General features: G+C 46.8%; 1 protein-coding gene across 2 annotated transcripts; it reads right to left on the reverse strand.

Moving 5' to 3' along the window:
* Positions 1 to 2543: 2543 nt before the first annotated feature.
* Positions 2544 to 5354, reverse strand: Gm6309 (predicted gene 6309). 2 transcript variants are annotated; one of them, NM_001378677.1, is made up of 5 exons: positions 5134 to 5354; positions 4772 to 4974; positions 4186 to 4233; positions 3348 to 3541; positions 2544 to 3096 (listed from the first exon to the last, which is right to left on the reverse strand). In NM_001378677.1, the coding sequence occupies exons 1-5, from the start codon at positions 5263 to 5265 to the stop codon at positions 2726 to 2728; spliced, it is 948 nt and encodes a 315-aa protein (NP_001365606.1). In that variant the 5' UTR covers positions 5266 to 5354; the 3' UTR covers positions 2544 to 2725. The 2 variants fall into 2 exon arrangements, with proteins under 2 accessions (NP_001365606.1, XP_003688866.1); XM_003688818.4 differs by having other exon boundaries at positions 2601 to 3084; positions 5134 to 5335.
* Positions 5355 to 11376: the final 6022 nt, after the last annotated feature.

Here is an 11376-nt window from a genome sequence, read left to right on the forward strand (position 1 = left end):
TCCTAGTTAACATGGCAATGGCTGACACAGATGGAATGTTATTACACAAAGACATCTGTGACGTTGGGTTCCACTCTTGCTGCTGTGCATCTGTGCTCCTCAACATATATCCCTTACACAGCACAGTTATTTCTCTCTCTCTCTCTCTCTCTCTCTCTCTCTCTCTCTCTCTCTCTTTCTTTCTTTCTTTTTTTTCATTGTCAAAAAGTATCCTATAAACGAATTCTACCATTCCAATGAGCTCCTCTGTGCTATCCATCTTGTAGACTGGGGACCTGGTCTTCAAACACAAGACCTCAAAGGGCAACATTTCCGATGCAAACCATCACACACACAGCATAGCCCCATGGGATGAACCAATGAGTTTGTGGACATTAGTTATAGGAGTATAGGAGAAGAGTCAGTTGCCATGGAGACCTTGAGGGCAGACACGTCAGGAAACAGCCCATCACAGTCTAGATGCAGACTCAGAAGAACAGCAACCATGGTGCACTTTACCTGGCAGGCAGCTAGCCAGGTCCGGGTCACCTTCCCACCAGTGGTTGAACTACTTCCATAACCTTGGGAACAGTGGGAAGAATGAATCTTGTTCCAGTTCTAAGTTCAGCGGTATCTGTATTATTAAGAGATCTCAAGAGGCAGATGAGAAAGATCTTGTACATGTGTCAGCAACCCACTTAATGTCGCCATTTTCACTGCAAAGTCTTCCCAGAGCCTGGTGCTGGGCCCAACTCTCTCATTAACCCCTTCCTTACGTTCTCCCTTTCTGTGTAGGGCCCATGTTCTCTGTCTAGTCTTTTAAAACAGGTGTCCTCAAATATATCTGCAGGGGCAAGTCATTCAATGATCCAAACAGCTCATGTGCTGAAGAGCACCCTGACAGAAGGATAAACAAGTTTGTTTTTCCCGGTATCACAGTACACACCTGTAATCCCACCAATGAGGGCCTTGGTCTCGACCTTCCAGGTCTGAACTCAGGTCCCTACACTTTTTCAGCAGGTGCCATATTGACATCCACCTCCATATTCTGATATGTGGGGTTTGGTGCATCCCTCAGACCTGCATAGAGACACTCACATAAGAATTCCCTGCCATCCACAGTAATTACATGGAAGGTGCAGCTGATTCCTATGCCACCAATATGAAATGGTATTGTGCTTTAATCTGTGACCCTAACGGGTCTGCACCTGTCCACTTTCCTTGTCTTTTTTTTTTTAACATCCATGCTATAATATCTGTTGTATGACATACCCATTTTTCACACGTTTTAAAATATTTCTGGCGAGGACATCAAACACTGTGGAAAGCAGAAGAGAAGGCCATAATAGAGTATATGCCTGTGCAGATGGCCATGCCTGCTGATTTTTATGCACAACACTCTCACCCACTGGCCTGCCTGTGCATGGCCACTGTGGAACATAGTGGCAAGTTCATTTCAAATTAATCTGTAGGAGTGTTTCCTTTGCGGGGTAGTTGGATTTGCTTGCTGGCTCTAATAATATTCCCTGAGATTCTCTACACACATTGATAATGGCCTAGGTCACCTTTCCTCGTGTGATGATGACAGCTAGACCACCTGCCACTATCACTTCTAGCTACAGCTCTTTCTCAGCTCTCTATGCTAGAGAGGCATCCATTGCTCACCCAGGAAGCCTGACTCCAACCTGCAGCCCTGGGTCTCCAGTACTCAGAGCCACTAGAAATCCCAACTATGGGACTAGAAGAAATGTACAGCTAGATTCTTGCTGAGAAAAGGACTAGACTGGAATATATAAAATTTTCCTGAGCCAAATACCTAAGTAGACAGTGATGTGGTATGTGTGGGTCCTTCATCATCAGAGCTCATGTGAGCAGCCCTACTCCATGGAAGGGTCAAATACACCACTCAGTGTCCTCTAAACAGTAGATGGCATCTCACATGCCCAGGATGCAGATTGAGTGAGCAGTTTTTGGTGATGACTTCTGGGTTTGTCTAATGAAGGATTCCCTAGACTTAGTGAACAGTGAAACTACATGAAACCCACAAATGAAATGTGTAAAATTTCCATGGAATCAGCCTTGTCATTTTTTGATCACCCCTAGAATTGTGGGGGAGCCTGGCAATTCTTTGTGATAACCACCTATTTAAACAAGGTGCAGTGTGTACACACAGCTTTGGACCCAGGGATGGAGACAATGGTGAGCACCATTACAGTTAGGCTGACCTTATCCTTGTCTGCATGCTTCCCCTGTCAGTGTGACAGAAGAGAAGCCCAGAGAGTAGAGACCTCTGTCCAGGAGCCCCGATATGGGGCTCTGTGTCCCTAATTGTTAGGGGCACTGCCTAGCCCAGGACCGCCACGCCACAGTCACACAGTTTAGTAACATAGTTTATATTCTTCACCGCTGCAGGTATTTGCCCACTTTCTGCCACACCAGCTGCTTGCTTTCCCTGCTTCCTGTGAGGGTCCCATTTCTAGGATCAACCTGTTTGACTCAAATCTTTGGTGCAGTCCATGGGTAAAACATAAGTAGATTGTACCACTGAAGAAAATAACGATATCTTTTAAGAAGAACAAATAATTATTTTTATTAATATTCAAACATAAATAAAAACACAAAAATGAAAACAACAATATGAAAAACAAAGAATCCAACGAAGCTATAAGATATTGTCTCTAAAAACATGAGATAAGCTTAGGTGGGGAACCTCAGCTGGGTAGAACTCTGCAGACCATTCTCCTAACTATATGTCAACCTCAGGCAGAGGGAAAACGAAATCTGGTGTACCTAACTGCACAGTGTAAGACACAAATAACTGCCTGGCAGGTGAAACATCTGCAGCAAAATCTGCAGCCACACCTGTCGCCTCATCTGCAGTAACATCTACAGGTGAGAGTGTACCATCTGATGCGGGCACAGCTTGATGTAAAGACAGAGGCAGCTCTATTGTGGCTTTTGGTTCAAAGGGATCCAGAATTGCTCCTTTCACAAGCTCAGGATCCTCTCGGGGTTGCTTGTCTCCCTGTGGCTCTGTCTCAGAAGCTGGCCTCGGAGCCAGAGTCTCCTGCCTCCCAGAGGCATCCTGCTCTGAGGGCTCTGGAGCTGTGGCAAAATCTAAAAGTAGAAGAAGACATGCTTTTAGTGGAGACAGCCTAGGATGGGGTGATCTTCCTCAAGATGCGCTTGATGGCCACACAAGGCCTTTTCATGACAGAAGATCCCCAGTCCTCTCCTCACAGTGGATCATCTTACCTGACTGCAGTCCAGCCCTGGCTTCAGGCCAAAGCTCTGGAGAATACCCTGCTGGAATCCAACACCGAAACCCCCTCCTACCTTGCCAGGCACCCCACTCCAGACCTCCTCACCTTGCTCAATCTGTAGCTCTATTGCCTCCTGATCTTCAAGCACGGAGAGCAGCTCCCTGGCTCTATCTACATCTGAGGAAGGCACATTGCGCTTCACATAGTCAATGAACTGCCTCACAACAGCCAGGTCTGGGGACTCATAAAAATCCTGGGGGTATTTCTTAAACCAGCCGAACAGAAACCTGAATATGGCTCTGGGGGAAGAGAAGGTTGGAGGGAAGTTGAGTCAGAAGCCTGGCCTTGCTTCTCAAGAGGAGCCTTGGGCCCCATCAGATGAGGTAATGCCTGCCAGCCTGTCTGCAGATGAGCATAGTGGTCAGGAGTGTGTAGATGTGTGCAGAGGACTCCAGACACTTTCTGTCCCTTGCAGGACAGATGGGGTAACTGGACTGTAGTAGGGATGGATTCTCTCAGGGCCCTTCAGCTTCAATCCTTCCCTCTGCTCCTCAGAGCCAAGTAGCCCATTGGAGACCTCCAATTTTCTCCACCTGCAGGTGAAATCTCAGCTACCATCCCTCTAATGGGAATCCCCAAAGGAGGGCACCTGACAAGTGCTTAGTCCACAGCAATCGCCCTACCCCACTCCCTGTACAGATAGGCCACTACCTCCCACTTGCCCACTACACCACTCTAAAGATAAGTCTTTACCTCCCCCCAACCCAAACTCCACAGATGGGCCCTTACCTCCCTCTTTCCCAACCTCATCTTACCACACAAGTTGACCCTTACCTCCAGCTTATTCCAACTCTACAGATGGGCTCTTATCTCTGTCTGACCCCACCCACCACTGCATTGCACCCATGGGCTCTTACCTCTCTTTCACCTGAAGCCCACTCACCTCTTAGTTTGCTGGTCCTTTATACAGTCAGGCCGGAAGGATGCATACCTGTGGCATTCCATGAGGGTGTCACCCTAAAGACTTGTGTCCCCAACCTACTAATAGATCTACAGTGAGCTACTTGAGTCTGAAGACTGCAGAGAGGAAACACAGATGCTGGGGTCTCCCTGCACAGTTCTGATTTCTGTGCTGAAGTCAACGGGTCTTCAAAGATCTTCACACAAAGGGTAGAAGCCTAGATGTTCCCTGCCAGGGCTTTTGGTTGGTTCCCGGCTTCCCGGGCCTTCCCACCCCAGGACCCTTGTTTGGTTCCATTAATCCCATATAGGTCAGATGGGGCCTAGAACCTTTTATACAAATGGGTAAAGAGCTCTTTCCAAATAAAAAAGGGTGGTGTTTCACACTCCCTGGGGCCAGTGAAAGACACAAACTAGAGTCTCCCAACTCTGGATGAGGCCATGCCACTTTGCAGATTTAGACCCAAGACCAACACTGCCAGGGTCCAATCGCCCTTGTTCTATGGGAGCACAGAGTCCTGGAGAAGAGCAGAACTCTCCAAACTCCTATGTTGGATGCAGCCACTCACGTTCTCATCAGCAGGTCCAGCACCTCCCAAGTGCTGGCATACGTTCGGTAGACACCAAGAAATATGGTGATACAGATGTGGTCACGTTTCTGAATAGCAGCTGGAATGTAGTGGATCATTTGGTGAATGTATTCTTGGCTGTCATAGTTGAACTGGGGGCGCTTGGGCAGAGAGTCTGGCTCTTGTTCATTTTGAGAACAGACCTAGGAAGAAAGCAGGGTCTAAGTGAGGAAACTCTGAGTGACATCAGCAATCATCAAGAATGCTCCTCAGTGTCTCACAGGAACACACACCCAGGCAGGGACTTCGGGGTAGCTCGGAGACTAACAAAAACTTTCTTGCTAAGGCTGGCCTGTTGTTACCTTGGGCTCACTGTGGGAAGCATGCCTAAAGTGTGTCAGAGGGCGAATCAAATGTCTCCAAAATCGAACAAGGAAACCTCTCTTGGCTTTTTTGTGGCCGGAGCCTCTGGAACCCTGGAAACAGGAGAACATCTTGTTCCCTCTAGGTCCTCCAGACAAGTAAGTCAGGTAAGGCTACTGCTGGCCTCTGGTTACCTGGTAACCAGCATTCTGAGTTCCATCTGGTCTGTTAAGTAAATAATGTCACTTCCTGAGGTCCTCTTTGCAGAGCCCCTCCTCATATGCTCTCTCTAATGGTTACCAGTACTGACCCTTGCTGTACCTCTCTCTTCCATGTGTACAATGGGACACAGTGGCATCCATAAGCTCAGGACTCTACACTGTCCTGGAAAGCCTGGCTTCAGGGAGACCCTCAGTTGTGAGAAAGCAGGCAGAAGTTTCCAAACCATCCCCTCTGTACCACAAGCTTCCCAGGAAGAAGCAATTTCCTCTTAGGGTCTTATCTCTGTCCTGACCTGCTCCCTGCAGATCATTCTAGCATGGGTTTCCTAGTATGTCATCCTGTGTATATGATCACAGGTGCCCTAGACCTGGCAAACCTCCTGATAGAGTTGCCTGAGGAAAAGGCAAACATAGGCACTTGTGCCATTCACACACATGTACACAAAAGCATATGCATGCATAAACACCCAAACACACATACACACAAGCCCAGGCCCAGGGCACAGAGAGCGTTCGTTTACACATGGCCAGGAGCATGTCAGTGTAGAGAGGCCCCTCCTAGGTGAGCATTATGGTTATTCTGGAGGTGACTGTGGGTATAACAAACTTTAGCAAAGTGTATGTGGTCACCTTTAATTGTGCCTTTCTCTTAGGGGAGTGGGCAGGGCTCCTCTGCTTTTCCATGTGTTCTAGTGTTTTCCCATTTGGGCTTCCACCGGCCTCAGTGTGCTTCTTCTGTGTCCCCCAGACGATGGCTGACTGGGTTCTGGTTTGCAGAGTGTACCATGCTGCTCACTATAGCATTCCCTACCCTGAGGACAAACTATGCACAAACATTAAGACTTTGGAATAGTCTCCATATCCTACTTCTTTAATGAGTACTATAAAATAAATTCATAGGTCAATTTTTATTGTGGAAGAAAAGTGGAAAATGTAATCTGTCCATGCAAAAACAAATGAAGGAGGAAGGAAAAAAGAGAGGTGCTTGTGGTTCATAGATTTTAAGAAATATCAAAAATCTCATATGTGTATACACAGCTTGAATCTCTCGGGAAGGACACAGGATCAATAGGGGTCAATGGGGGTAGAAGGATGTATGGGAGGCCTACGAGTGCAAATATGTATTTATATGACAATGGCCTCCTGTCCCACATTGCCATGCACATGAACTTTTACATAGTTAAAATGTTTTGTATCTTCGAAAGTCTTATCATTTTACGTGGATGAGTGCATCTGTTTCTACGACTGCATGTGTGCTGTGTGCACGGAAGCCAGAAGAGTGCCCTGGATCTCCTGTCCCCTGGTTCTGCATGGTTGTGAGCCTCCTTGTGGGTGCAGGGAAATGAACCCAGGTCCTCTGCAAAAGCAGCCAGTGCCCTTAACAGCTGAGCCATCACTAAGGACCATTTTGGCTTTTTGCTGGTCAGAGTAGCCCATTGTAAAGCACAATGGTGTCCAGTGCTTCCCAGTAGAAAGTTTCCAGCTGGGTTGTAGGACACAACCTGGTAGTGAGTATCATTAATTTCTGATCCCTTAATTAAATTACTATATCAAAACCATCAAATATTAACAAGCTCAGATAATAGCCACACCTCTTCTAGATACAACTGTGCAATAACAGTGACAGCTCATTGGAGATTGATGGAACTCTATCCCAGGACACAGAGGGGCTACCCACCATATGAGGTGTCAAGGGCCCAAAGTCTTCCTAACTCAGGGATGTCAAGGGATGCTATGCTGTCTCACCACTGGGACAGCTGGGGTCTGACTTCCCCACAGCAGGATGGTGAAGACCCCACAGAAGGCCTCTAAGAGCCTGGTCTTAGAAGGCATTGATGTAGCAGGACACTAACAAAAGCTCAACAGCCTCAACATGAGGGAAGCACCATGCACCTGCTCATAGACAGCAGAAAGTTCTAGAAGAAATGGTCTTGTCAAGCCTACTCTGGTTATACAAATAGAACCTGAAGTGCTTTGTCTGGAGAACATATGGTTTTTTTTTAACTGAGGTTTGCTAAATTGTGCTCCCAAGAAACTGCACAAATTCTCTCCCAGGGATAACGTGAGGAGGAATATGTACCTTTAACAACAGGTTAATTGACATAAGCAGGTTGAGTGCCCCTGGACCTCTTCCAGAGGGGATGATGCTGCATCGTGTGGCCACTAGAGGTCGGTGGTTGTCCATTGAGCACAAGGAGAACCTCCTGGACCTGTGTGCTGGCATCTCAGTGACATTTCAGATAGAGATGGGAGTGGGGGTGGCTACTGCAGTGATCTCAACAGAGCAGAATTGGGGGCAGGAGCTTCATTCCTATCCCGGGTCCCCTTGATAGGCTGTGAAGAAAACATCAGATAGTTTAGCTTTCCAGTTATCTGATTCTCTTCAGAGCAAGGGGCCACCATCTGTGAAAGGTGCCCCATCCCACCTCCTGCAGAAGCATGGGCCAAGTTGGCCAAACCAACTGACAGAGTCCTTTTCTGGGGCAGAGGCTGTAGAGGGTAATTAATGGGAGTTCTTCAGAGGCTCATTTCCAGACAGCTTTAGCTTTACCTAGAAATGCTAGGAAAAGGTTTGTCCCATGTTCAAGGACACTCAAGTCCTTGTATATTTTGGGTGGCCCTGCATGTCACACCTTTCCAAACTGTGTTGACATAGAGACCATGTTCACTTACACAGTTTGGGACTGTGACAGCAGCTCCATCTTGTCTGGCTCCTCCTCTTTGCCCAGGGGAGTCAGGGGAGCCTTGGTGAGCATCCCATGGACAGTGTAGGGGCTGCTCTGAACCAGGAAGCCACCAGCCAAATATGCTTGTGTCCTGACACCCCAGCTCCTCAAAGTTCAGCTGCAGTCCCTTGACATCCACCTGAGGGTATATAGGCAGCCAAGCCTTTAAGGGTTGTTAGTGTCATAGCCTGAGTCCTGGCAGCCAGACAACACAGGTTTTGGCCACCCATTTCCCATGGACCTGTTAGACAGAAGGTAGAAATAGAGAAAGCCTGGGTACTGTGATGAGTGCCTTTTGCCCAGGACTCAGGAAGCTGACACAGTTGGATACTTGTGAGTTTTACACAATGAATTCTGGGAAAGTCAGGCTACATAAGGGAAAGACTCTCTCAAGATCAAGCTAAAACAAACAAGCAAACAAAAAGTAACAGAGAAAGGAGATATAATTCAAGTCAGCACACTGGAAAGAGGAACAAATAATGGGGTGCAAAGCCACCTCACCCCAACTTAGGGTCCTTGAATGAGTGTTCCTTTGCAATAGAAAACAAGAAGTGTGCAAAACTAAGCAGTCCTGATTGATGGGATGTTGGGCTCACACTGAGCGACCCAGCCTCTGCACCTGTGCATTGTGTGAGGTGATCTGAGCAGTGACCAGAACTCTGTGAGGCTTTTGTGGGAGCCAAGTTTCTCCTACTGCCAGTGCCAGGCTTCATCCTCAGCCCTCTGTCTACAGAAAATTCCAGAAGTGATTCCAATTGTTTCAGGTGTGTTTGCTTCTCTTTCCTGGTATCTGACAGAAGGGGTGCAGTGTCTTCACATTTTTCAGGACAGTTATATTTCCCCAGTCTTTCTTTGTACAGCTAATTTAATGAAGATGCCCATGTCCACAGCTAACAACATAAATGGAATAGAAGTGGTATCCCGAGCTTTTGTCCCCACCGGCAAGAACACGCTCAGGACAACTGGAATCTTCTGCGGCAAAAGCTTTATTGCTTACTTCTTCAGGAGCAAGAGGAGAAGAAGAATGAATGGCAAAATCCCGTCCCTTTTATGGAGAATTGTCCTCCGCCTCGGACGTGTCGCTCCCTGATTGGCTGCAGCCCATCGACCGAGTTGTCGTCAAGGGGAAGGAAGGCAAAGCACATGGAATGGAAAACTACCCTGGCACATGCGCAGATTATTTGTTTACTACTTAGAACACAGGATGTCGGCGCCATCTTGTAATGGCGAATGTGAGTGCGGCTCCTCACATCTCCCCCTTTTCTTTTATTTAAGAGCAATAGGCCACCCATTCTAATGAGAGTGGAGATAGAGGTCAAATCCCCAGTGTGCAGGTAAAGGAGCCGTACACAAAACCACCTCCCAGGCTCATCACCTGGAGGGGTCCTGGTCTGGTCCCATGTCGTTTTTCCTGGGGGAAGGACACTTGGACACTCAACCTTCTTGAAAGATGACATGTCTCCCTAGAATAGGCTCATATATGCCACAGAGCCCTTCTACTGCAATGCTTAGCCGTGCAACTTTCTCGGGCTGCTGAAGCACACTCACTCTATCCCGTGCAATGAGACCAATCTCGTGGGAAGCAAGAGCTGAGCGGCCAGCGACCTATTGCTTGAGCATAGATAACCATATATCAGGGGAAGCACCATGTTCTAGTGCTGCAAGCGCCTGGGCAATAACCACCTTGTCTCTCCTAGTTTGGGCCTTAATCTTACAGACCACCCAGAGAAGAAACACTAATCCACAACAAAGTGTAGCTCCAAATAATCCCACCCCCACCCATTCTTTAAAGAAGGAAAATGTTGAGGAGATCCAATTGGGTAATCCTTTGGTGAGGGACAGGTCCAAGTGCGTGGAATTGACCTGAATGATGGCAAGTCTCAATTTTCGAAGGGTCTGTTCAAATTTAGCCATCCAATTTTGTATCTCCCAACGCTGCTCTCCCTTTGTTGTTGTCGCCCTGGACATCACCAAAATGAGGGACATCAGTATTTCCTTGGTCAATCTGGATTTTTCGGGTGAGTCTTTCTGTTATCCAAAATGGGTTGTCTTCATTCTGTGGAAAAACACAAACAGCTCCCCTGGATCTTATTAAAATAGGATCCGGTCCTTTCCATTTGTTACTTAAAACATCTTTCCATTTAACCATCTCTTTGGGCCTATCTGGCTCTGAACAATGACGTTCAGCCGCAGTATGGCCATGAGCATCAAGATTTTAAAAATTGAGTGTAAAGAGTGCCATAGACACAGACACTCTTGGTACTCAGGGTAGACTCTCCTCGACTCCCCCTTTCTGTTTTATTACATAGGATTTGAGGGTGCAATGCGCACGCTCAACAGTACCCTGTCCTTGAGGGTTGTATGGAAGTCCAGTCAGGTGGGTCATGTCCATCTGACGGCAGAACTGCTGGAATTTTTGAGATGTATAAGCTGGTCCATTATCAGTCTTAAGGAGTTTGGGTTTCCCCCAAGCACTCCATGCCTCAAGGCAATGTTGAATCACATGTGAGGCCTTTTCTCCAGTTAAAGGAGAGGCAAACATGATGCCAGAGCATGTGTCAATGGACACATGAAGATATTGAAGTTTTCCAAAGGAAGAAACATGTAACATCCATTTGCCAGACCTGTAGAGGTCGAATACCGCGTGGGTTAATTCCCACATGAGGAACTGGCAAGAACTCACAGCAGCTTTGACATTGAGTAACAATGTCACGGGCTTCTTTTCTGGTCAAGGAGAAACAACGGTTTAATGTTTCAACCGTCACATGAAAATTGTTATGAAAATTTCTTGCAGCCTCTACCGGGGATGATAGGGCAGCAGCCACCACTTTAGTGGCCTTATCTGCCAATTCATTTCCCAGAGCCATGGGGCCAGGTAGGCCTGAATGGGCTCTAACATGAGTAATATAAACAGGAAATCTTCTAGATAACAAAACTAATTGTATCTGCTGAAAAATATTGGCAACTTTACTGGAAGGCTTAATCACTCCAGCCACTTCTAAAAGATTTACTGCATTAACCACATAACAGGAATCTGATACAATATTAAGGGGTTCTAAAAAGGTTTTTAAAACTTCTAAAACCACTAAACATTCTACCACTTGATGTGAATTTTCATTATATTGTTTGGATACTACTTTACCATTAGCCACATACATAGGCACCTATGCCAGTTTTTGATCCATCAGTATATACCACAACCCCATTTTTAAGTGGGTTTCTTACTGTTATTTGTGGAAACACAACAGATTGATTTGGGGCAAACTGTAAAATTGGATGTTTTGGATAATGGTTA

This window comes from Mus musculus, chromosome 5, assembly GCF_000001635.26.
Source record: "Mus musculus strain C57BL/6J chromosome 5, GRCm38.p6 C57BL/6J".
NCBI classification, from domain to species: Eukaryota; Metazoa; Chordata; class Mammalia; order Rodentia; family Muridae; genus Mus; species Mus musculus.